This window comes from Lactuca virosa, chromosome 8, assembly GCF_052849685.1.
Source record: "Lactuca virosa cultivar CGN04683 chromosome 8, Lactuca_virosa_CGN04683_v6, whole genome shotgun sequence".
In the NCBI taxonomy this organism is placed as follows: domain Eukaryota; kingdom Viridiplantae; phylum Streptophyta; class Magnoliopsida; order Asterales; family Asteraceae; genus Lactuca; species Lactuca virosa.
Window position 1 is genome coordinate 85428146 of NC_136433.1, and position 27526 is coordinate 85455671.

At 38.0% G+C, this 27526-nt stretch overlaps 2 protein-coding genes across 2 annotated transcripts; one reads left to right on the forward strand and one right to left on the reverse strand.

Moving 5' to 3' along the window:
• The first annotated feature begins 306 nt into the window (after window positions 1-306).
• LOC145128629 (uncharacterized) lies at window positions 307-2189 on the forward strand. The gene is made up of 3 exons (XM_079063445.1): window positions 307-916; window positions 1006-1386; window positions 1632-2189. The coding sequence occupies exons 1-3, from the start codon at window positions 547-549 to the stop codon at window positions 2072-2074; spliced, it is 1194 nt and encodes a 397-aa protein (XP_078919571.1). The 5' UTR covers window positions 307-546; the 3' UTR covers window positions 2075-2189.
• A 14563-nt stretch (window positions 2190-16752) lies between these two features.
• On the reverse strand, window positions 16753-17382 carry LOC145130572 (uncharacterized). The gene has a single exon (XM_079065350.1). It carries the CDS (start codon window positions 17380-17382, stop codon window positions 16753-16755), a length of 630 nt encoding a protein of 209 aa, XP_078921476.1.
• Between the last annotated feature and the right edge of the window lie 10144 nt (window positions 17383-27526).

Below are 27526 nucleotides of genomic sequence, written 5' to 3' on the forward strand. Positions count from 1 at the left end.
TTATATTGTATATGAGTTTCTGTGTATAGACTGTATAGTATCTGAGTATATTTGCATGAATCTATTTAAAAAAAAAAAACAATTCACAACAAAACATGATAATCTGTAATAAAAGTACCATCTTGTCAACTTTTTAGAGAAAGTAGAACATAATCAAATAATCACACCTATTTTTTTTTCATTTATTTGCTTTATGAAGTAGAACAAGACTGTATTTTGTTTTAAATAATTCATCTAAAATGTCAAAATTAATTAGTGAAATACCTTCTTCCCATCCCACCCCACCCCACGAGTGTGTGCAGAGAAGATTGAGACTTCTGTTAAGAATGCTTTTCCTGTTTCTACTAGCTGCTCCAAATTTTACACACAAAACCCTCTCCCAATTTCAAGATTTCTTTAACCAGAATATATGACGTTTTTGTAGCAGCATCCGCACGCACGTCTCTATCCTACACACAAACATCAAGACATCTCCTTTATATATCAAACTACAACAACAACCAAGAAACTATTACCTCTTCTTCTTCTTCTTCTTCAAATACGGGGATGATATTTTCAGACTCTTTCCGTTCTCTCTCTCTAAGCAATCAAAACCCTAATTCAAACCCTAATCCCCATCTTATCCGTTCCTCCTCCTCCTCCTCTTCTTCTTCTCTAGACTTCCCTCTTATGATCACCACTACCAGCTCTCACAACCAAGAAGACGATGAAGACGAAGAAGAACAAGAAGAACTTGATCTTAACCTTGGTAGTGGTGCAGGTTGCACCTTCAACAATGGTAAAATGATCAAACCAACCAAGACTTGTGCAAGAGGCCATTGGAGACCAGCTGAAGATGCTAAACTCAAGGAGCTTGTGGCTCTTTATGGTCCTCAGAACTGGAACCTTATCGCTGAGAAACTAGAAGGAAGATCAGGTACCTTAGACACCCTTTTAAGTTTTAATTAACCCTAGCTTTCATATGTGTTTCTTGTTTGACAAAATCTGTGTTTTTTGTTTTTTTAGGGAAGAGTTGCAGGTTGAGATGGTTTAACCAATTAGACCCAAGAATTAACAGAAAAGCTTTCACTGATGAAGAAGAAGAGAGGCTGATGACTGCTCACAGAATGTACGGTAACAAATGGGCATTGATTGCAAGGCTTTTCCCTGGTAGAACTGATAATGCCGTCAAGAATCATTGGCATGTAATCATGGCTAGAAAGTATAGAGAACAGTCGAATGCTCATAGGAAGAGAAGAATGTTCATCACTCAAACTGGTTCAGGATCCGACACTCCTTCTGCCACTCCACCACCACCCCCGCCGCCGCAGATCTTAATCCCCACCGATGCTCCTCCAACTTACAATGGGATGTTCCATCAACAGCCACCCCTTGGTTTTATCTCCGGTCAGTTCCATACATTTAGTTTTCACATCATGTATTTCCAAAAAAAAATACGTTGTCAAAGAATTTGACAATATCCGAAAGGACCATTAGTGTGTACCTTAACGTGGTGAAGTGACTAAATCATTGTACAAGTTCTAATGCATGATATACATGTTATTAGAAGTTTGTGCAGGACACTTTGGTTACCTTTTTGTGTCAAAAATATAGCTTACCATTTCCGTATGCAAAATGGACATATTTTTCAGGTGGCAAGAACAACAATCAAATGATGATGATGATGATGGATCACATCTTCAGCAGCAAGAACAAATGTTGGGACACGTTATCATCATCACCATCATCAAACACATCATGGATGATGGGTAATAGTACCAGCAGTACTAATTTCTACGATCATCAACATCAATATCATCATGATGATGATCGTCACAATGATCAAAATGAACATGCATTACCATTAATGATGATGACTGCTGGCATAAATCATCAATATTACCATCATCATCAAGGTTACCACAGTAGCAGCAGCCCCTTCTCATCAGTTGCAGATAATTCCGCCATTGGTACTACTCATTCAGTAACGACAGTAACACCACCACCACAAGTTTTACAAAGCCAGCAGTTTTCTGAGGCTAATATTGACATTTCACCCCCACTTATAGACTTTCTTGGAGTTGGAGCCACATGAGAAATCATATTTAACCAAGACCCTGTAGTTTCATTAACTCTTTTTTTATTAGCTTATGCCAATTTAAACTATTTGTCAATTTGTTAATTAATTACTCCCATCTAATTCTTTTGCATACCGAAATCGCTCACCTTTAAGTACTAAATTTTAATAAAGTGAGGTCAGATGTGTCATATTATAATAGAGGAAAATATCTTTATAATAATTTACTTTTAAGAGATTCATTCGAAAGACGAGTAACGGTCGAGCATCCTTTCCTCAGCAGAATCTTCGCATGTGTGATTGGTCATGTTATTGACATGTAACAAGCTAACAACAATGTCATCATCAAACATATGTTTAACAGAAATAAGTTAGATGAGGTTGGCCCCATTTGTGGTTTGCATCACCATGGATAGTTTTACTCCGTAAGATTTATTTTTTGTTAGAAATACTAATAGTTTTACATTATATCCCTGCTAGAAAACAACCTTTTAGCTATAGCAGATTCCGTAAGTAACATGTAGGTAAACCGGGTTATCTACGGCTTGCCTACAGAAACAGCTCCATAGAGACATAACTCGTGAGTAATTGGTTGTGATAGATTGCAATTTCCTAAGTACTACCTACAGGAATTACGGATTGCCTTATAGCTCCATCCATCACTAAAATGATTTTATTATTAAAAAAACATTTGTAATAAAATTCAGGTTTTTTCCGCCCAAAATGAAGAAAAACCCAATACATTAGATCTAAAATTACATTCATAATCAACCGTAAAAAATCATTATAAGAAAAATTGGCAAATACATTAAAATAGTCAAATACATTACAAATATTTAACAAAAACATAATGCTAAGAACTATTTGACGGATTACTGCATGAGTTGTTTACATGTCTCAAACTGGGCTGTCATTTTTTCTTCTAGTTGTGTTTGTTGCACATCCATTTCATGTTGTCTTATTTGCAACCACACATCCATTTCATCTTTGTCTTTTTTGCGATTGCAAATCAAATTCATTATGATTAATACATAACGATCAAGAGTTGTTCGAAGAATAGGCCTTTAAAGAGATTAAATATGATTATGATACGCATTCCCCGCACCCTATTATCTAGCGGCTCTTTCTGTGCGTGATTCTCTTTTATACTCTTGATTGGGAAGCAGACACTCTTCTGTAAACCTTCGAATGTTGGAGTATGTTCTCATGCATGAAAATATAACATTTCTTACTAGGATACATTCTCATTGGCAAATCTTAATTCAATATGACATACCTTTAGAAAGATGTAACAAGTAAATGAAGATCGAATAAAAGGAAAAATAATATACTAAGGATACATGTTCATTTTCTTTGTGTGAATTTACAAATCATCAAAAATCATACTTGCATCCAATCTATTCCATTTCTTTGTATGAATCTAACGGTTAAAAGCAAAAAATGGTTAAAAATATACAATATACTAATATAGTGATATATAATTATAATTCTTAAACTTTTAGCAATTAATTTGATTGAACTAAATATGGTGTTGAATGCCATTAGTGGCGTAACTAATGGTCTTAGTCCAATAAGCGTTCGGGAATTCGCTTTGCATAAGATAAACAAGTGCTAGGTTAGACAACCATACCGAGGGTTGGACCCCCATCATAGCTCTTTGATGCCTAAATTAGAGTGTGATTCTTAGTGTTTCCTTAATGCTATGTATGATGTCTCTTTTTTTTCCTTACCTTACTCTGCCTCGGATACCATGTTTTTGGGGTATTTATAGGCTGCTCGTTGTTAGAAAAGTTTTTAGTCTTGACCGGTCCTTCATCTATTATTCGGTCTAGAAGCAGACACATCTCTTTTCCTTTCCTTTTTATTTTATTATTTCGTACCATTTCTTTTGCATGTTTCCTGGGACATGGTTCCGATACTTGTGTACGCTGTATTCGAATATATATTCGTTCGTAGGAAGTCATGGTGTCTATAACGCTGATCTAGTAAGTACCGGGTTAGTAATGGATTTCATCGTACTATCGGCATGGTACACCATTAAGCCCCCCAGTCTGAAGGGTAAAAGAATATTTTCGAAATATTTTTTCCGTTCAGGCTTGGAGATTTGCATTGGGTACTTGTAGTCTGTCGCATGGGGCGTATTAAATGCTTGCGTTGTCGCACGTCATTTCTCTTGCTTTGACTAGATTGCCATTAATAAATGCTTTAACCAGTCCCTCTATTTATTTAGCGAATAAGCCTGATTTGTTTTTAGAAACTTCTTTGCGTTGTGTCTTCCTTTTGATTTTCACATCATTACGACTGTTATCGGTGATGACATATCTACAGATACGTCCGAAGTGGACTGATGTATGCTGGGGCGATACACTCATGAATATCACTTGTCTCTTATACTTGGTTTCCAAGTTCCATCTTCATCTTCATTTGTTCTTGATGTCCTGCCTCGTAAGATTGGGTTCTATCTTAGGACTCTTATTTGTGGGTTAAGGTTACCCCCATATCGTTTCTTTATGGAAGTTATTTGTTCCTATAAAGTTCATCTTGTTCAGCTATACTAACAAGTGTCAAAGATTGTTACTTTCGAAGTTTTTTGTGTCGCTAATGAAATACCGATAGAAGTCACCTTGTTTCACTACTTTTACCGCCGATCTACGTGCATTTGTTCCTTTATTTTCTTATTTATGTGTCAAAAGATCATTTCCGCTTGAAGTTGTACTTGCTTTGTGTCATATGAGCCCATTCTGGAAAGCTCAATGACAACTGCCAGTGTTATATGTATGTCATGCAGGTTTGTGTAACCTTTTTACTAGATCTGGTATAATTTCTTTTTTCCCTGGTCTCGGGTAATCTTCTGATACAAGTGCTACCTTCTGGTATTTTCTCTGTATTTATTGTTGTAGATGGAGTAGATGCTCCATTCAGCTGAAATCATATTTGGCTGGTTACATTTCACACGAGTCCATTATATTAGATGGTGTAGTTCCAGAACGATATGTAGACCCGATGATTTTGATACCCGAGTCTCCCGTTACACTTTTGGGGTTTGGGTTGAATTTGTTTTCTATTAATCAACTTCTGTAGATTTCTTGTCCAATGATTGGTTCTTCACATGTTGATTCCTCCAGCCCGGTAGGAGTAGTACCCCCAAAAATTGTTTCTCCTAATCGGAGCGGCTCCTTTCACCTGATCAGTTTGAGCAATTTTTACGTGAAATTTCCCAGGTGGGTCCTCGCTGCACCTCTCCTTTATATATGGGTCATGTTGCCCTTAAACTGGCTAGTATGTAAACACATTGCCTATGTTTTATGTGCTCCCACCTATGTTTTAGGCTTTAGTATAGTATTTTGTTTCGCTAATGCCATTTTCCTGGTTCCTGTAGATCGTTTCCCTTATTGCATACTGTTTGAGGAATAGTTAGACGAACCATTCCATTTTATAGCCCATGCTGAAAAAATTATTTCTACCGTACTTGGGCGGGATCTCAAGTTCTTTGACTGGTTGTTAACCTTACGAGATCGGTTTTAGCTGCAGAGGTAAATTTATGGGTTTTCGAGGGTATGAAGCTTGCAAGTGAAGAGATGTTGGTGAAGACCGGGGAGATGTATGACGAGCTGTCGATTCGTCACCTAGACGCTACAACCAAGGTTGCTTTGCTAGAAAATTAGAAAACTCTTATCCATGCTAATTATGAAACTTGTCTTCTGGAGAGCGTCTTACTACGTGCCCAACTCATTATTAAATCTTGATTGTGCTAGTTGTGTGAATCGGTTATGCTCTCTTTTGTTGGTTTTTAGGCATACATGAACTTTGTGTTTTGCTTGTGTGCCTAACGGATTCCTGTCATGTGGTTGATCTTTTTGGGACATTGTTATTTTTGGTGTGAAATTTCGTTGTATGTCGTGGCTGTTGTCGATGATAGTTGTTGCTTGTGGAAATCGTTAATTTGTGGATGGACTTAGATGATTGTAAACTTTGTTGTGAATCAATTGGATTATACATACCATAAATATATTTTTTGCGCCCGACGGATGTTGGATTGATACTTATCATATTTGTGGATGTAACCTGCTAAGCAAGCTACAAGTTTTATGAACAAGAAGTATGTTCTTTGGCTAAGCATGTAGTTTGTGTTGGAGTAATGATGCTTGATGTACACACATGTGTAGTTGACTGATCGAGCTACATGTTTTGAAGAATAAGTATAATCTTAGACTAAGCGGGTAGCATGTATCGGAGTAATGATACTCGATGTGTAAAAGGGTGTAGTCGGTGGACCGAGCTACATGTTTTGAAAAATAAGTATACTCTTAGGCTAAGCGGGTAGTCAGTGTCAGAGTAATGATACTCGATGTGTACATGGGTGTAGTCTGGGGACCGAGCTACATTTTTAGAAGAATAAGTGTATTCTTAGGCTAAGCGGGTAGCCTGTTTTGGAGTAATGATACTCGATATATACATGGGTGTAGTCGGCGGACCAAGCTATATGTTTTGAAAAATAAGTGTATTCTTAGGCTGAGGGGTAGCCTATGTTGGAGTAATGATACTCTATATATACATGGGTGTAGTTGGCGCACCAAGCTATATGTTTTGAAGAATAAGTGTATTCTTAGGTTAAGCGGGTAGCTTTTTTCTGATTAATGATACTCGATGTATACATGGATGTATACAAGCGTGTATTCAAGAATAAGTGTATTCTTTGGCTAAGCAGGTAGGCTGTGTTTATTTTTCTAATAAAGCGACTAGACCTTTTGTGGTTTGCGTTATCCTGCACGTGGTACATATAGGATCTAATGATAACTTGTTCGACTCATCTCGTTTTTGTTCCATCCGGTATACTTTTCCTAGCATATTCAAACATAGAACTTCCTAAGGTTTTTGATGTGCCATGTTCTTGGTATTGTTTCTTCTTCCATTGTTTGTAGGACGTATGATCTATCCCTGTTTGCTTCATGTATTATGTATCGAATTTCCCATGTTGGACGTAATTTTCCCTGTGGCTCCTATCTACTGGCCTCATTGTTTCTTAACAACTTCTTGCCTACCTTGAAACAACGGCCCTTGACCCATTGGTTGTAATAGCTTTCTGTTTGCTTCTTATAATGTTCATGTCGTATTGAGGCTACTTCTATTCATTCCATGGAAATATCTAGGTTCGCTCATAGATTGTCATCATTATTGTCCATGTCCACATTTTCCGTTCTGTTTCTTAGGATAATCAACTCTAGTGGTAGTACCACTTCAGACCCATAAAATAAACTATAGGGTGTTTCTTTTATTATCGGTTGTCCTGTTGTTCGGTATACCCATAACACGCTTTGTAATTTGTCAGCACATCGTCCTTTGGCTTCGTTTAGTCTGGTTGCCAAGCCTTGCACAATTTTCCTATTGGTGACCTCAGTTTGTCCATTCACCTCTGGGTGTGCTGCTGAAGTAAATCTTTGATTGATTCTGAGTTCTTCGCACCTTTCCCGGAAAGGATTATTTTCAAACTTCGTTCCATTTTTTGGAATTATTGTATGTGGTACCCCAAAGCGACAATGATTTGTTTCCAAAATATTTTGACAATGTTTTGGCTTGTTATTGTAGCTAATGGTGTTGTCTCACCCATTTATTAAAGTAGTCTATTGCTACTACTAGGAATTTCACCTTCCCCTGTGCCTCTCGGAATGGTCCGATTATGTCTATTCTCCACTTAATGAAAGGACAAGGGCTACTTATGCTAATCATTGGTGTCACCGATTTTCTTGGGATTGGTGCATGTTTCTGGCACTTTTCAACACTGTAGATTACACATTATGTGTCTTGGTACATGGTCGGCCAGTAACACCCTATCCTCAATATCTTGGATATTATTGTACGCGCCCTTTCATGTGCTCTGGCCACTCCTTCGTTCATCCCTCTTATGAGGTATTCCACCTCCTTTCCACTTACATAAAGTAAACGAGGTATTAAATACCCTTTTTGTACAATATTCCCTTATCCACTACAAAATATGGTGCCTTGATCCTCAGTTTCCTAACCTCCTTGTTGTTCTGAGGTAGCTTGCCCTCTGTTTGGTATTCAATTACTGGTTTCCTCTTGTCATATATGTCTATTGTTATTAACATTACTGGATTTGCTTCTATTACTTTTGCTTGTAATATTTCTACTAACACTTTCTTGGCTAAATGGGGAAAAGTTGATGATGTTATCTTACTTACCGCGTCCGCACGTTTGTTTTAGGACCCTGGCACATTCTTTAGCCTAAAGCCTTTGAAGTGTTTTGTCAACACTTTTACTTTGTCTGCGTAGCGTGCTAGATTTTTCCCCATAATTTATATAAGCCATTTGTTTGGTTAGCGACTACCATCAAGTCTATAGAGGCGTGTATGTGTTCATACCCCATTTTGATAACCAGTTGTAATCCGATAATGACTGCTTCATATTCTGATTCATTGTTTGATGCCTGAAAATCGAATCTAAACATGTAGGTTACCTCTACTCTAGTTGGACTCTTTAAAAATAATCATGTTCCCACTCCTTTTGTATAGGAGGACCCATCTGAAAGAATTTCCATTGATTTTCTTGCGTGGCATCTGTGCTTTCGATGTTTTCATATGATCCGTGTATTGACGACACTTCCCTTTTTCATGATATTTCACTGATGAAGTCTACCAGTTCCTGTGCTTTTATGCTGTTTTGTGGTTCGGAAATGATTTTGTGTTCTCCCAATTCAAGAGCACTTGACGTATCGGAATATTTGTTAGGACTTTGATGGTATGTGCCAAGAAATACCTTCTTAGTCGTCTTGTCGTGTTAACTAAGTATAATGCTAGTTTTTCCATATTTGAATATCCCATCTCTGCTCCTTGTAGTATGCGGCTTACAAAATATGTGGGTACTTGGTTTTCTTCTCTGTTTTCCACCAATATTGTGCTGGCTGTCATTCTTGATGCCGCCAAGTACATGGTTAAAACCTCACCCGAGATCGACGATGTTAGAGTATGTAGCTCGGCGAACGCCGTTTCGAGTTTGTGGAATGCGCTCTCAGCTTCATCTGTCTATAGAATTTTTTTTCTAGTACTCTTCTTAGAATTTTGTAGAAAGGGTATGTTTTCTCTGCAGATTTAGCCAGGAAACGTCCCATTGCTGCCAATTTACTGTTTAATGTTTGCACCTCTTTTATTGTCTTTGGTGATCGCATTTCTAGTAATACTTCTATCTCCTTATGGTTCGCTTTTATTCCATCCTTTGTGATGACATGTTCTAAGAACTTTCCTACTTCCGTCCCAAAGATACACTTTTTGGGGTTCAATTTCATATTTGCAGCTCTTAAGTCGGTGAAGGTTTCCACTATGTCTTGCAGTAAATAGTTGTCGTTTTTTCGTTTGACGACCATGTCAATCCACATAGACTTCATTGTTTCTACCGACTTGTGGCTCATAAACTTTACATGCTAGCCTCTGGTATGTTTCCCATGCATTCGTTAGTCCAAATAACATTTATATGTAGCAAAATGTTCCTCTATCCACATGGAAAGACGTTTTTCTTCATCCCATCGTGCATGTGTATTTGGTGGTATCCTTTGTAGGCATCCAGCAAACTCTTCCATTAATGTCCTTGTAAGGATTTTATCTTTTCATTTTACTAAGACCGGGTTCGCTACCCAAGATGGGAAAAGTGACTCCCGTACTATGCCTGCTTTTACCAATTTATCGACTTTGTCATTTATTGCTTTATTCCTGCCTTTCGATTGCCCCCTCTTTTTCTGTCGGATTGGCTTGCTTCATGATCTTTTTTTAGTTTGTGCTCGACCAACTGTCTGGGCACACTGGTCATGTTTTGTCACACCCCCTAACCAGACGACGAAAACTTTTGGGGGTGGGTGACTTCATCTTGTAATATCATCACAGTGTATATAAATGAATCAAAGACAACATCATCACCATAAATAAAATATACCAACCATCATAGTTTTACATCATTGTATTTGTTTATAACAATACATCCAAAACATCAAGTATGGTAAGAAACAAAAATACAACAAAAGTCTTCATTCCTTATCGACCAACCTGTATTAACGAGTTTCTGAGAATACAAGTTATTTTGAAAAACGTCAACATATAAAATGTTGGTTAGTTCATAAGCAAGTTTGTATGAAAAGTCTTGTAGTAGTTTGTAAACACCAGAAAATCCTATATTTTCTGTAAAAATAGTTTGTGAGTTTTGTTTCAATCTTGTATTAAAGCATGTGTGTTTTTGTTTGATAATGTATAAAGAGAGTTTCCCAGAAAATCCTATATCTTCTGTATAATGAAAAAGAGTGGTCTTAACCCTAAGACCCGAGTGGTGAAAGTTAAACATAAATAGTAACTGTATAGTTCGTACTTTGTATCATGAGTATAGTATGTGTAATCCGTAAATTTATTGTGTTGTTATTCTCTATGTGAGTCGCTATAACCATACTTGATATGACTGATATGCCTGTCGTGACGTTCTCCAGGCGTCGGTTACGATAAGACATTTGTCATCTTAGACTGGCCTGTCTAGCTGTAGCGAGCAGCTCAGGTGTGGGGTGTCAACCCCGTACAGATCTATACACAAATTCTCGCTCTCCCTCCAGGAGACTCTGGTAATAACTACATGACTTACTATGTACACTAGGTAGGTACGAGTGAAGGAGTGTCTCACAAGAGCCTTAACTAAATTTACGCGAATAGAGTATCCAATTAATTAACGCTATAAATAATGTTTCAAGTGTGTATTTTGACTACAACCATTGGCGATAAAAAATAATATAATTGTTTTTATCGAAAGTGTCAAAATATTGGATGTTATCGTGGAAAACTTGTTGTCATCCCAAAGTATCGTGAAAATTTCGAGTGTATTAGAATTTTTACTAACGGCCCGATTAACATAAGGTTGGTCACAAAAAGGCCCAATTTAAATGAAATTGCCACAATAAGCCCTCATTTAAATAAGGAATATCGTAAATGGTCCATTTGCATCAAAATAACAATTTTAGCCCAAAATATCCAAAAATGACGTAAAAGGCCCACTTTGATCAAGAATGACTCTTTTGACCCAATAAAAACCAAATAATGACAATAAAGGCCCAATTATGTTAAATATGACATTTTTGGCCCAATATAACCGAAAATGACAATAATGGCCCATTTTTGTTAAAAATGACATTTTTGGCCCAATATAGCCGAAAATGACAATAATGGCCCATTTATGTTAAAAATGTCCTTTTTGGCCTAATAAACCGTGAGTTGTCAAATAAGGCCCATTTTTATGAAAATTGACACTTTTGGCACATAAAACCGTGAATATTTAATAGGAGTCCATTTTTATGAAAAATGTCACTTTTGGCCCAATAACCGTGAGTTGTCACATAAGGCCCAGTTTTATGAAAAATTACATTTTTGGCGCAATAAACCGTGAGTTGTCAATTTAAGCCCAATAAAACTGTAAGTGACATTTAAAAGCCCATTTTGTTCATCTTTATTGTCAAGTGTGATCTTTTTATATACTTTCTTTAGTTTTCTAGTAACTTTTAACATGTTTAATCTTTTCAAAACATCATAATAAGTTACTTCAAGTAGATTGCTTACTAATATCACCACAACTTGGAAGATATTTCGTATTTATGAGTGTTTAACATATATTCACACAACATACATGAAAAATATACACATGCATGCATAATACGAAGATTAACCACAAAACTACCTTGTATTCTCCCCTAAAAGATAGTAAAACTCGAAAACAAGGGGGTATGAAGTTGACCTTGAGTTTGATCGGTTTGAAGAGAAAGAAGAAGGAAGTTTTCGGCCTTGAATGCTCCTTAGGGAAGAGCTTACAAACTTAGAAAGTTCTAGGTGCATGAACACGAAAATAAAATGTTTATGAGGGATAATCTTAGCATAAAATGGAGAGTAATACTTTGTGTATGATAACAACTTACCAAGAGGATGAAACTTGATGAAAACCTCTTGAAAACACACACCAAACTCACAAAAATTGCAAGGGGAATGAGGGAATTTCTTTGAGCTAGAGAGGGAGATATGAGAGAGTTTGAATGAATTTGAAGTGAGAGATGAGGGAGATGGGGGTCTCGGCCGGATTTGGAAGGGAGAAGGGAGAGATTAAATGAGGTTATTACATGGAGGTTTAGCACATTAATCCTAGAAGTATGGTGGGTAATTTGCATGGGTTACCACCATGCATTAGTGAGGTGTCACAATAGAGACAATGCCCTATTTTTCCTTATATATATATATATATATATATATATATATATATATATATATATATATATATATATATATATATATATATATATATATATATGGCCGAGAATAAGAGAGGGAGGAAAGAAATAATATTTTTGGGCTTGGTTTTGGGTTGTGACCGAGAATCCCTAGGCCCAATAGGGTTTTCGGTGTTAAAGGCCCAAAATATATATGTCTCGGCCCATTAAATGATCTATGGAGGGTATTGGCCCAATAAGGCCCATTAAGAGTGTCTTAGCCCAAAAATAATGCTAAATGGAGTATTGGGCCCACTATACCCTAAGAAAGGTATTAACGGCCCAATAAGGCCCACTAAGGGTCTTATGGCCCAAAATATTATTGTTTAATGAATTTCGGCCCAACTAGGGCCCAATTGTGGTTGTTTGGCTCAAAAGAGCCAATCTGAGAGGTTATTGGCCCATTAGGGCCCAGTAAGGAGGTTTTAGTCCATTAAGTGGCTTGAAACCGGGAAATGGGAGTTAGAACCTAGAGTCGAGTGAATGCAACGTATTGAATTAGGTTTAGAGCTTTCACGAGAAATTTTCGACTTGAATTGTCAATCTTTGAATGAACAAACTTGTATATTGATGAAATTTGGCTTATATCAAAAGTAGGGTTACAAGATTATACAAGAAGTTTTTTGCACATGGACATAATTTCCTAGCCCTAAAATGCTAGTTGTGACATCATCCCCCCATTAGAGGGAATTTCGTCCCGAAATTTTTTTCAAAGCTATTCTTAGGATGTAGGGAAAATGTGAGGGTACTTTTGTATCATTCGATCCTCGCGTTCCCATGTGAATTCCGTTCTGCGCTTAGCACTAAATCGAACCTTCACAATCAGAATGCGGCTTTGTTTTGTACGCTTTACCTCTCTGTCCATGATTTCAACCGGCTCATTAACGAACAGGAGATTCTCGTTCACCTCGATCTCATCCAGGGGAACAACGAGGGTTTCATCTGATAGGCACTTTTTCAGATTTGACACGTGGAATACTGGGTGTACGTTGTTAAGCTCCGGGGGTAGCTGCAGCTTGTAGGCCACCGGGCCGATTCTGGCAAGAATCTCGAATGGTCCGATGTATCGTGGATTTAGTTTTCCCCGCTTCCCAAACCGTATCATCCCCTTCCATGGAGAGACTTTTAGTAGCACGCGATCACCTACTTGGAACTCCAGTGGCTTTCGTCTTTTGTCCGCGTAGCTCTTCTGTCTATCCCTAGACGCTTGGGGTCGTGCCCTGATTTGGACGATCTTCTCAGCTGTTTCCCGAATGATCTCGGGTCCGGTGAAAGTGTTGTTCAGCGTTTGCCCTCTTGCCAGCTGAGTCTCTCCCACCTTAGCCCAGCAAAGAGGTGATCTGCATTTACGGTCGTACAAGGCCTCAAAGGGAGCGACGTTTATGCTCGTGTGGTAGTTGTTGTTGTATGAAAATTCGATTAGGGGCAAGTGGGTATCCCATGCCTTGCCAAAATCTATCACACAAGCTCGGAGCATATCTTCCAGTGTTTGAATGGTTCGCTCACTTTGACCGTCAGTTTGGAGATGGTAGGCAGTACTCATATCGAGTTGGGTTCCCATTGCTTTCTTGGGTGACTGCCAAAATCGTGAGGTAAATCTACTATCTCGGTCAGAGATAATAGATATCGGTACTCCGTGTAATCTCACCACTTCCCTTATGTAGATCTGTGTTAATCTCTCCATCTTATATGTCTCCTTTATTGGTAGGAAATAGGCAGATTTTGTTAACCGATCAACAATCACCCAGATAGAATCTAGTCCGTCCGCCGATCTAGGCAACTTGGTTATAAAATCTATTGTTATTCTTTCCCATTTCCACTCGGGTATCATTGGTTGTTGTAATAATCCTGAAGGCTTCTTATATTCTACCTTAACCTTTTCACAAGTTAGGCACTTGCCCACATAGGTAGCAATTTCCGATTTCATGTTCGGCCACCAATAATGTTGTTTGATATCTAGGTACATCTTATCCGATCCTGGATGGACGGAATATCATGTCTTATGAGCTTCATTCATAACTACATCTCTGAACCCTCCAAATTTTGGGATCCAGATTCGATTCATGAAATAGTAACCTCTGTATTCTTTGATCTCAAGATTCTTTTCCATCCCACGCAGTTCACTCGCGGCGTTCTTCGGTTTCAAGGCTTCCACCTGAGCCTCTTTGATCTGTGAATACAAGTGGGAATGGATGGTCATTGTCAGTGTTTTTTGTCGACGACCCGAGTATTCCTTCCTGCTTAAGGCGTCGGCCACCACGTTAGCCTTGTCGGGATGATACTTGATCTCACATTCGTAGTCGTTTAGCAGCTCGACCCATCTTCACTGCCTCATGTTTAATTCATTTTGATTTAGAATGTGTTGGAGGCTTTTGTGGTCCGTGAAGATTGTGAACTTTGTACCGTAAAGGTAGTGCCTCAATTGTTTGGATGCATAAGCTATCACCTTTCCGCGTTGCATGAGTACGCAGCCTAACCCTTGATTTGAAGCGTCGCAATACACTACGAAATCATTTGTTCCCTCTAGCACAGACAGCACCGGAGCACTTCAGAGGGGTCGTTTCAGGGTTTGAAAAACAGCTTCTTGTTTGTCATTCCAGTTGAAGGGTACACCTTTCTGGGTTAGAGTGGTGATGGGCCTGGATATCTTGGAGAAATTCTGAATGAACCTTCTATAATAACCAGCAAGGCCCAAGAAATATCTGATCTCCATTGGCGTTTTCAGGGTTGCCCAGTCCTCAATAGCCTTGATCTTAGAAGGATCTACATGTATCCCTTCTTCACTAACTACATGTCCCAATAAGTTCACCCTGCGAATCCATAATTCACATTTGGAGAGTTTCGCGTATAATTTTTCTGCCCTTAGAGTTTCCAAAATCTGTCGTAGATGCTGGCTATCCTCTTCCTTACTCTTAGAGTAAATAAGTATGTCATCGATGAAAACGATTACAAAATTGTCGAGGAATGGACGGCAAAGTCGGTTCATGAGGTCCATAAATGTTGTGGGGGCATTCGTTAGACCGAAGGGCATAACCACGAATTCATAGTGGCCGTATTGAGTTCGGAAAGCAGTTTTGGGGATATCTTCTTCCCGGACTCGCAGCTGATGATAACCGGACCTTAGATCTATTTTGGAAAAATAACTGGCTCCTTGAAGCTGGTCGAATAGATCATCAATCCGAGGGAGTAGGTATCGATTCTTAATAGTGAGCTTGTTTAATTCCCGATAGTCGATACACATTCTGAAAGATTCGTCCTTCTTTTTGACAAACAAGACTGGAGCTCCCCAGGGTGAGAAACTCGGCCTTATGAATTCTTTGTCCAGAGGTTCGCTTAATTGACTGGATAACTCCTGCATTTCGGCAGGAGCAAACCTGTAGGGTGACTTGGCAATTGGTGTGGCTCCAAGTATCAGATCAATTCGAGACTCGACCTGTCGCTCGGGGGGTATTCCTGGGAGATCTTCTGGAAATACATCCGGAAAGTTGCGCACTTCCAGGATATCATTGATCTTCGTTTCCTCTTTCTGATTGTCCACTACGTGGGCGAGAAAGGCATGATTCTTTTTATGCATGCACTTTTGTGCCTTGATGCACAAGATAAGACAAAGATTCGCACCAAGTTTATCGCCGTAAATGATTAGTGTTTCGTTGGTGGGTAGGTGAAGGCGAACGTCCTTCTCGTGGCACATAATATCGGCATGGTGGGGGCTTAACCGATCCATGCTGATGATCACATCAAAACTTCTAATATTTACATGCATCCAATTGATTTGAAAAGAGTGGTTATTTAGAGTTACAGTGCACCCTATGAAAATGTCTTTGGTTGTTTCAGTTTTCCCATTTGCCATCTCCACCGTGAAGGATTCGCTTAGCTTCTGGGATTGTTGATTTAGTAGGTGTTTGAATTTATGACTCACAAAACTTCGCTCAGCCCCACTATCGAACAAAATGCATGCATAAGTGTTGTTGAGGGGAAACGTACCAGTGACAACAGTCGGGTCTTGCACCGCCTCCCCCTGTCCCAAAGTTAGGACCCTGCCTGATCCTCCTGCACCCTGAGTGTTGGCTTTTGGACAGTTGCGTTTAAATTGACCAGTCTCTCCACATCCATAGCAGGTCTGACTGGCCCCGACATTGTTGTTGTTGGGCTGCTGATTTTGTTGAGGTTGAGACCTGCAGTACCGGACAGTGTATCCTTTGCGGTTGCAGTTGGTACATTGCATGTATCGGCAAGCATCGTTGTGGTGATAGTTTCATTTACCACACTTGGGCAAAGTACCAGCGTAAGGCTTCGTAGGAGTTGGTGTGGTTGAGGCTAGAGCGGTTGGAGCTGGTGCGACTTGAGTAGTAGCATCGTGCACTGCCACAGTTTGCTGCTTCTTAGAATTTCCCCGATTCTGTCATCCCTTTCGTTTATTTTCCCAGTTTTTCTTGTTGTCTCCTTCCTTCTTGGCTTCAGTCTCTGTAACTTTGCCACCCTTCTTGTTTTGATGATCATAAAGCTTCTGAGCTAGACGCTTTGCACTCTCGAGAGTTTCAGGGTTTGCTGCAATTACGTTCCCCTGAATTGGAGGAGTTAACCCCCAAATGAAACGTTCGATTTTCTTTCCCTCTGAGGTTATCATCCCCGGACGTAAAAGTGCTAGCTCGCTGAACTTAGCGATATAAGCTTCAATATCATAGTTTTGCACTGTGAGATTCCATAACTCTTGTTCCAGCTTCTGTATTTCCCCACGGGGACAATATTCAGCCGACAACATTGCCTTGAGTTCTTCCCATGGCATGGCATTTGCAACCAGAAGTGTTAATGCCTCAACGTGGCCATTCCACCATGAAAGTGCTTGATCGACAAATGTGCAGGCTGCAAATTTTACCTTGCTCTCTTCAGGGCATTCGCATATTTCAAAGACCAACTCGATCTTCTCAATCCAGCCCTTAAAAGTTATTACCCCACCGGTTCCATTGAATGTTTGGGGTTTTGCATTAGAGAAATCTTTGTAGGTGCATACTTTCGTAGGCCCTTGATTCATTCCCTGGTTGAAGCTTCCTATTCCCTGACCGTTTCTTCCACGATTGTTTCCATTTTGAATGTGAGACAATGATGCAGTGACTGCAGCCGAGACTGCTGCCTAGAAAGCAGCAGAGTTTACCTCCGGTGGAGGCGGTGGTGGCGGCTGCGTGTTGTTGTTTCTATGAACGTACCTTCGAGGCATCTTCTGTCATGGAACAGAAGGATGATGAGCACTTAATAGTTGTTTCGACGATTCGATTTGTGCTTATAAGTGAAATCATAAGGTATCAAGAAATAATAAAAATAGAACTAATAGAAGATAACAACATGACATATAAAACACACACTTATTTCATTACTGATAAAGGTTTGGTACATGTTACGTGAAAATTTGGCCTTTAAAAAGGCGTACAGTACATAGAGAAAATGAAATCTACCAGCATAACGACTCTATGAGTAGTGTAGTCACTTCATCATAAAGTCGGTCCTACATACAATAGTAAATGAAAAGAGAGCCCTATCAATAGAGGTGGTGGTACTCAGATGCCGAAATGACGCACCGGAAGTTCATCCATTTCACTCATCTCCCGAGTGATCTCAGCTTCCCTTTGCTCAGCTCGAACTGCCCTAGCTTCGGCTGCAAAGAGTTGTTGCCTGAGAGTGGCTACCTCCTCCTCTAAGGAGCATAGTCGGTCAGTGGAGTCCTCATGTGCTATGTGCTGATCCAATATTACTTCCGAAGGATGGGGTTCGCTAGGAATTTCTCCATTGCCCTATTCCTCATCTGTCTCCTCATCAGATCTCTCATCCTCCTAGTCCGTTTCTTGATATTCTTCGGGTCCTATCCCTTGGTCTCCCCATTGAACCACTCTTGGTTCTTCATCAATCCACCCGTGGACCACTAGGGCCTGGTAGTAGAGGTCGCCTTGCTGAAACTCAGCCATGGTGTCTGCGCGAGAATGAACGTGTGAGAAGAGTGTAGAAAGTGTACGTGCGACAGTTATATGATATCCTAAAATACTCCTATAGTATTTTAGTTATTTAGGTTTGGTTCCTTTAAACTTTTGGATACAATGTTGGTAAGTTTCAGATTTATTGACAACCATGATCACTCCCAAGCACATGTTGGTCGTATTTTGAATAAATATAGTTGATCCGACTATATTCACCCCCAATACGATTATATACTTGCCCGAATTTAACCACGATGTTCAATTCCTCCATAAACTTTTATATTTTTCTTCTCTTGATAGTATTCTAATATGCACAAATAGGTATGTAATTTATTTTGTTCAAAGTATTTTAGTCCCAATGTATTTATAGTTGCATATCTTGTATGATTAGATATGTTAGTTCACTATAAACATTGCTCTGATACCAATCTATCACACTCCCGAACCAGACGGCGGAAACGTCCGGGAGCGGGTGACTTCATCTTGTAATATCATCACAATGTATATAAATGAATCAAAGACAACATCATCACCATACATAAAATATACCAACCATCATAGTTTTACATCATTGTATTTCTTTAAAACAATACATCCAAAACATCAATTATGGTGAGAAACAAAAATACAGCAAAAGTCTTCATTCCTTATCGACCAACCTGTTTTAACGAGTTCCTGAGAATACAAGTTATTTTGAAAAATGTCAACATATAAAATGTTGGTGAGTTCATAAGCAAGTTTGTATGAAAAGCCTTGTAGTAGTTGGTAAACACCATAAAATCCTATATTTTCTGTAAAAATAGTTTGTGAGTTTTATTTCAATCTTGTATTAAAGCATGTGTGTTTTTGTTTGATAATGTATAAAGAGAGTTTCCCAGAAAATCCTATATTTTTTGTATAATGAAAAAGAGTGGTCTTAACCTTAAGACCCGAGTGGTGAAGGTTTAAACATAAATAGTAACTGTATAGTTCGCACTTCGTATCATGAGTATAGTATGTGTATTCTGTAAATTTATTGTGTTGTTATTCTCTATGTGACTCGCTATAACCATAATTGATATGACTGATATGCCTGTCGTGACGTTCTTCAGGCGTCGGTTACGGTAAGACAGTTGTCACCCTAGACTGGCCTGTCTAGCTGTAGCGAACAGCTCAGGTGTGGGGTTTCAACCCCGTACAGATCTATACACAAATACTCGCTCTCCCTCCAGGAGACTCTGGTAATAACTACATGACTTACTATGTACACTAGGTAGGTACGAGTGAAGGAGTATCTCACAAGACCCTTAACTAAATTTACGCGAATAGAGTATCCAATTATTTAACGCTATAAATAATGTTTCGAGTGTGTATTTTGACTACAACCATTGGCGATAAAAATAATATAATTGTTTTTATTGAAAGTGTCAAAATATTTGATGTTATCGTGGAAAACTTGTCGTCATCCCAAAGTATCGTGAAAACTTCGAGTGTATTAGACTTTTCACTAACGACCCAATTAACATAAGGTTGGTCACAAAAGTCCCAATTTAAATTAAATTGGCACAATAAGCCCAATTTAAATCAGGAATATCGTAAATGGTCCATTTGCATCAAAATAACCGTTTAAGCCCACAATTTCCAAAAATGACATAAAATGCCCACTTTGATCAAGAATAATTCTTTTGACCCAATAAAAACCGATAATGACAATAAAGTCCCAATTATGTTAAATATGACATTTTTGGCCCAATATAACCGAAAATGACAATCATGGCCCATTTATGTTAAAAATGACATTGTAGGCCCAATATAGCCGAAAATGAAAATAATGGCCCATTTTTGTTAAAAATGTCATTTTTGGCCCAATAAACCGTGAGTTGTCAAATAAGACTCATTTTTATGAAAATTGACACTTTTGGCCCATAAAACCGTGAATATTCAATAGGAGTCCATATTTATGAAAAATGTCACTTTTGGCCCAATAACCGTGAGTTGTCCCATAATGCCCATTTTTATGAATAATGACATCTTTGGCCCAATAAACCGTGAGTTGTCAATTTAAGCCCAATAAAACCGTAAGTGACACTTAAAAGCCCATTTTGTTCATCTTTATTGTCAAGTGTGATCCTTTTGTATACTTTCTTTAGTTTTCTAGTAACTTTTAACATGTTTAATATTTCAAAACATCATAATAAGTTACTTCAAGTATATTGCTTACTAATATCACCAAAACTTGGAAGATATTTCGTATTTATGAGTGTTTAACATATATTCACACAACATACATGAAAAATATACACATGCATGCATAATACTAAGATTAACAACAAATCTAGCTTGTATTCTCCCCCAAAAGATTGTAAAACTCGAAAACAAGGGGGTATGAAGCTCACCTTGAGTTCGATCGGTTTTGAAGAGAAAGAAGAAGGAAGTTTTCAGCATTGAATGCTCCTTAGGGAAGAGCTTTCGAACTTAGAAAGTTCTAGGTGCATGAACACGAAATAAAATGTTTATGAGGGATAATATTAGCATAAAATGGAGAGTAATACTTTGTGTATGATAACAACTTACCAGGAGGATGAAACTTGATGAAAAGCTCTTGAAAACACACACCAAACTCACGAAATTTGCAAGGGGATGAGGGAATTTCCTTGAGCTTGAGAGGGAGATATGAGAGAGTTTGAATGAATTTGAAGTGAGAGATGAGGGAGATGGGGGTCTCGGCCGAATTTAGAGGGGAGAAGGGAGAGATTAAATGTAGTTATTACATGGAGGTTTAGCACATTAATCCTAGAAGTATGGTGGGTAATTTGCATGGGTTACCACCATGCATTAGTGAGGTGTCACAATAGAGACAATGCCCCATTTTTCCTTTATATATATATATATATATATATATATATATATATATATATATATATATATATATATATATATATATATATATATATATATATATATATATATATATATATATATATATATATATATATATATATATATATGGCCGAGAATAAGAGAGGGAGGAAAGAAATAATATTTTTGGGCTTGGGTTTGGGTTGTGACCGAGAACCCCTAGGCCCAATAGGGTTTTCGTTGTTAAAGGCCCAAAATATATAGGTCTCGGCCCATTAATTGATCTATGGAGGGTATTCGCCCAATAAGACCCATTAAGAGTGTCTTAGCCCTACAATAATGCTAAATGGAGTATTGGGCCCACTATTCCCTAAGAAATGTATTCACGGCCCAATAAGGCCCACTAAGGGTCTTATGGCCCAAAATATTATTGCTTAATGAATTTTGGCCCAACTAGGGCCTAATTGTGGTTGTTTGGCTCAAAATAACCAATCTCAGAGGTTATTGGCCCATTAGGGCCCAGTAAGGAGGTTTTAGTCCATTAAGTGGCTTGAAACCGGGAAATGGGAGTTAAAACCCAAAGTTAAGTGAATGCAGCGTATTGAATTAGGTTTAGAGTTTTCACGAGAAATTTTCGACTGGAATTGTCAATCTTTGAATGAACAAACTTGTATATTGATGAAATTTGGATTATATCAAAAGTAGGGTTACAAGATTATACAAGAAGTTGTTTGCACATGGACAAAATTTCCTAGCTCTAAAATGCTAGTTGTGACATGTTTGCTGCTCGCATACGATTACGTCACCATTTTCTTTAAAGAGTGTCATCAGTCTGTCTCTTAAATTGTATGGTAACTGTACTCTGATCCGGACTACTTGATTTGCATATATGCAATTGATTATAAATTCTTACAATCTGTTATTTGCTTGCGTTTCTTCCGACATCATCATACTTGCTTCCTTCTCTACTACCATTGCCGCGGGTCCCGTTGGTGGTTTGTTGTGGATCGTTCAATATCCGTTTGTCGTTTGGAACTGGGCTGCGCTGTTGATCCTTGACACGATTTCTTCGAACATTCTCATTACGCTTCTCCCGAATATGATATTGCATGACGAAGATGATTGAAAGATCGAGAACGCTATTGTCTGCATGTTTTGGCTTGTGTTAACCGATGTGTTGATATTCATGGAACGGATAGTATTCCTTTCGGTCACACAAAATGTTCCACAAAGCTTGTTAATGCCCTGCCGGTTGTTTCATCTTTTTTCTTGTTTGCTCTGGTAACTGTGTGAAGCAATGGTTGTACATAATTTAATTCGAACTCCGATTATCGCAATATATCCTATGAATGCATATATTATATATTTTCCTATATATAAGTATCAGCCCATCTTCTTGGTGGTGAGTAACATGTTCTCTTTCGCCATTAAACATATCGTGTAAACGCTCAATGTCTTTTTCTTCTGCACGTAATGGGTGGTTTATTTCCTTTGCTTTATTATTTTACATGTTGCCCAACCCGTTGTGTTAAAATTTCGATATGCTTCTCCGGTATTCCCTTTGTTTCTCATTATGGTACCCTCATAATACGGATGATGCCAATGTTGTTATGGCGAACTCCAGACACATGGTTAGCTCTCTCACTTAAAGGTCTTAGTCCAATAAGCGTCCGAGAATCCACTCTGCACAAGAGAAACAAGTTCAGGTCAGACAACCATACCGAGGGTCGGACCCTGACATAGCTCTCCGATGCCAAAATTAGATTACGATTCTTAGTGTTGCGTTAATGCTATGTATGATGTCTCTTCTTTTCCTTACAATACTCTATGCCAGCTATCATGTCTCTGGGATATTTATAGGATGCTCGTTGTTAGGAGATTTTATAGTCTTAACCGGTCCATTGTCTAATATTCGGGGTACAAGCGTGCACATCTATTGTCCTTTCCTTGTTATTTTATTGTTTCGTACTGTAACATCCCCCTCTCGAACGTATCACAACATTGTCCGCTTTGGGCTCCCGACGCGAAAACTTCCCAGGGGGTCACCCTGTTGGGTTTTGAGAATTCTAACACTCTTATGGTGTACATGCAACCCTAAATACCTTGGATCTATGTTTTCTCTATTATACATGCAAATATCAATTTTCCAAGGTATTATCCTAACTAGCATAATATGAACAACATGTAATATAAAAACTAGTAGAATTACATACCTCTTTGTTGTAGCTTGATTCCATGGAGATCAAGAGCCTAGTGCCCCAAGTGTGACACCTCAAATGGTTCACACAACATCAAAACAACTTGGAATAACCATGAGAAGAGATACTTCACTCTAGAAATCGGCTTGCCCTCTTGTGTATGCCCTTAGTACCAATTTCACCAACCAATGGAGTCTTTATATAGTGTGCTCCATGGGTTTTAACCTCCATGGAGTATCCATGGGTCACCACATGGGTTAGACCCAACATAAGGAATCATGGATCATAAGCCCACATATATAAGAATGAATGATTTACACAATCAATCCCCATATATTTAATTAGTATCTTTTGATCACTAAATTAATTCCAAATTAATTCTTGATCAATACTAATTAAATAATATGATTTCATATTAATATATTAGAACTTATAATATATTAATATGTCACAAATATCCTCTTCTCACAAAAGGTCTATCCAAATTGTTCTGATGACATGCAACCCAAATGGACCATGCCGGGTCAGGTCAAGTATGTACCAATTATAGTTATGGACTTAGACACTAATCCAACAGTCTCCCACTTGGATAAGTCTAATAACTATTATTGCAAGTATGGCTTCATAACCCGACTAGCAATCGTAGCTCTTAAAAGCCGCTGTCGAACTCTGAACAAATCAATGACGCGTCCATTAGATAAGTGATCATATATTCCTCCATTCTAGATATCATATGGACTGAGACATAGATTATAATCATTCTCTCTGTCCATTTGTTGTTTCCCGATTTCTGATTTATGACGATTGACTAATTGAACAAATCAAATCAGTCCAGGCTTGGCCAAGCACTTTGGGGTGTCATCACTAAATCATCGAGGGGCCCACATATATCGCTTTTATCCCTTTAAGGGTAAAAGGAATGGATAAACTTTGACTCATATTCTTGTACTAACTACTTGTTGAATCATACACAAAGGCACGTTTTATAACATCGAGTTACCAATGCGTTTTCGTGCAATCAATGTATAACCAACTCATAGCCAACAACTCATATCTCTAGGTTTGAAGAATATAAGATATTATCGTCTCATGATTCACCCGTGATAAAATCCATGAAGTGATTCAAATGAGCGTGGGTTGAATCCAATACTCAAAACTTATGAGCACTCATGAATGTTGTAGCAACTCTTGCTATGTCCAATACCTTGGACATCTACAAACCAGATTCATGACAGTCTTTCCTTAATACCTATTTCCAACGTATTATCGACTATGGATGGTTTGAATAACTTAGTCATTCGGAAAGAATGACCTAGTTATTTTGGAAGTCAAAACATGCAAAGTGAAGCACAAGAATAATACTAATCCTATATGGCCCCAAAGCTCTTTTAGTGTAAATAAAAACACCTTTATATATCATTCAAATATTTTATCTTGGTGGAAATTGGGTCCTAGCCTTAATATATCATATTGGGTGTTATATTAAGGACTTAAATCAACTTTACGTGAATTTCTCCTATTGTTGATGTCTGGTTTAGACAACAATGATCTTCCCAAACCAAGCTTTCCTAATGAATATGACTTCCCGAGTTTGGCTCATGGAAGTCATACTTCTCTTCCTCCACCTCCTCCAATTATTCTCCCTAACCCACAAGTTCAAGGTCACTCAAGCCCTAATGGCAAGCAAGGTCTATGTGTGATCACATCTTAGAGATGAAGTCACATATTGACAAGCCGGGAGAGTTGGGTGTCAAAGTCTTGAGAAAGTTGGATGTTCAATCACTTTCTAAGTCACATAGTGAGTTCCTTTGGGACTACTATGAAACAGACTATGACATGAACCTTAATGATCATATCTATTTGCTTGGTGCTGCTGAATCAACAATGATTTGGAACGATAGTAAAGCAAATTTGATTAGAAGATCAACTTCCCAAAAACTTTATGGACAGTGACAATGGTGACACTGGAAATCCAGAAAAAGCATTCTCTTCCCAATGGAAAGGGATTGACCATAGTCAACCCGGTTGACCAAATGGTAAAGAGAAAGGCTAAGTCTGAGATAGTCCCATTACCAAAGGGTCCATATGTTTAATTTGCCAAAGGAAGGGGCGTTGATTGCAAAGCTGCCAAATTTACCTAAGGATGTTAAAGTCAATAAGTTTGACTCTACATCAGGTAGAGCCTATATCTAACTCTGTTAAGTTCTATTATGAGATCCTCATTACATGATGTGACTGGGTCATATGTTGATGTTTTAAGAATCAAAGAATAGAGAGAAATCTTAAAGGAAGTATATGCTGATTCTGATCGCGAAGGTGGATTTCGATCGCATCAGAATTTTGAGCAGTTGCTTAAGAAGTTATGATATATTGCTAATGAATAGATAACAACAATTTTCCATGTGGATTGTAAGGATGAGTTTTTCCGCAAAGTTTTAAAATAAAAGAAAATTGTTTAATTTTATTTATTTGAAGTATCCTTACAATGGCATTTGTGGAAAATTGTTGCTTATATGATTCCACTGACAGCAATATTGGAAAATGGATTTGATTCTTTCATTTTTGGTAGTGTCTAAATTTACCAAATCAGGAAAGTTCCTCATCACCCAAGTTTCAATTGGACCGAAACTTGGAATCATGCAAGTTGAATAGTATGATGAATGAGAACTTTCAAGCATTGGAAAATCAAGACTAATTACTTGTTCACATGGATGTGTGAGTCAAGTGAAGGACTAAAAGGATCGAGTACACATTCTTGTGCACTGGTCATGTCCACCACAAAGCTCGTTAAGACTATTTGATTTACTAAAGTTTAGTAAATATGGTTATACTTACAAGTTTAAGTATAATTCTGAAACATTGGAAAAGTCTCAATGTATGGCAGAACGAATGGGAAGAATCAAATTAGGCAGAAAGATAAAAGTTTCTCAAATCTGAAAAGATGGGAGAGTACTTTAGTATCATGTTTGTGATCATCTTAATGATTTAGAAATCATATCACATTTAGTCCTCTAAAGGTCATCTTAGTGCATTCTTATGACTAAGAAGAGGAGTCATGAATTGTTGAAATGGTTAGATCAGGAAGATGAGTCATACTTCGTTCCAAAACAATTCTTAGAGTCATACTCCAAGATTGTAACTTGAGTGACATATCTTAAAGAAAGGTTTAAAACACTTGTCAAATGTAAGAGTAAAAGTGTCATACTCTTGTACATTTGAAATTGGTAAGTTGTGATGTTTTGGATAAAACAAAGACCAACTAAGGCCAATTGTGTGAAGTGTTTGTCTTGATAAAGAATCCGCACTATCTCTTGAATATTTGGCAAGATAGTCTTATATGTCAAGAGGATAGTGGGAGTCTTAAAGATCCTAAAAAGAATTTTAAGAACTAATCAAGAATAAAACCTGAGGTTCTTCACTAGCACACGAATTGAGGTTTATAACCTATCGTGTTGACATATTCTGTGCCCATTCCAGTTAAAGTTGGCTTTGCATAGGAGTTCTAAAAGTTCTCAATTGGTTGCATAACAACTTGGAAGCTATGGCAGGCCCTGTACTGCCAGGTGGCAAGAAGTTAATATTGACGATTAAGAAGTTCAGTCCATATGAGTTTGGATTTGTCATTATCCTTGTCTTATGACTATGGTTTTGACGATTCACATGGATAAGAACACATACACTATAAAATCTAAGGGTCATAAGGTTTCTCTCCGATTCATGAAAATGATGGTGAGGAAACACTTCCACCAAGTAGATTTGAAGCAGATGACAAAAGGTCTAAACAATTTAGACTATGATTACGACATCCCTTTTCATAGTTCTGAAATTGTTTAGACACACATGCATGCTATCTAAGGAAAGGTGTATGATTTTGATAAATTTTTATCAAAGCATCTCGTATCAGAAATCTGAACTTTGGTAAGAAAGTCAATAAAGTATTGATTTCTAGAAGTCCAGCTGATTTCTGAGTACATGTCAAAGCTAGTGGGAGCATAAGTGTTATGCTAATAATCATCATGTTAGTGGGAGCATGATAATTATTGTTAGTGTTGCAAGTTAGCAATGTTAATTATAGAAAACAAAAGTTTCAATTCGTGAGGCTGCAGGGATTGAAAAAGTTGTTTTGCTATAATTAAGGGAGAGGATATACTTCATTTCAGTTCTAAAGGCTTAG

Excerpts from the sequence above, each read along its gene's own strand:
- LOC145128629 (XM_079063445.1), top strand. The coding sequence starts at position 547 with ATGATATTTTCAGACTCTTTCCGTTCTCTCTCTCTAAGCAATCAAAAC. Across the intron at positions 917-1,005 it reads GAAACTAGAAGGAAGATCAG|GGAAGAGTTGCAGGTTGAGA; the intron begins GTACCTTAGACA and ends TTGTTTTTTTAG. Across the intron at positions 1,387-1,631 it reads ACCCCTTGGTTTTATCTCCG|GTGGCAAGAACAACAATCAA; the intron begins GTCAGTTCCATA and ends CATATTTTTCAG.
- LOC145130572 (XM_079065350.1), bottom strand. The coding sequence starts at position 17,382 with ATGAATCAAGGGCCTACGAAAGTATGCACCTACAAAGATTTCTCTAAT.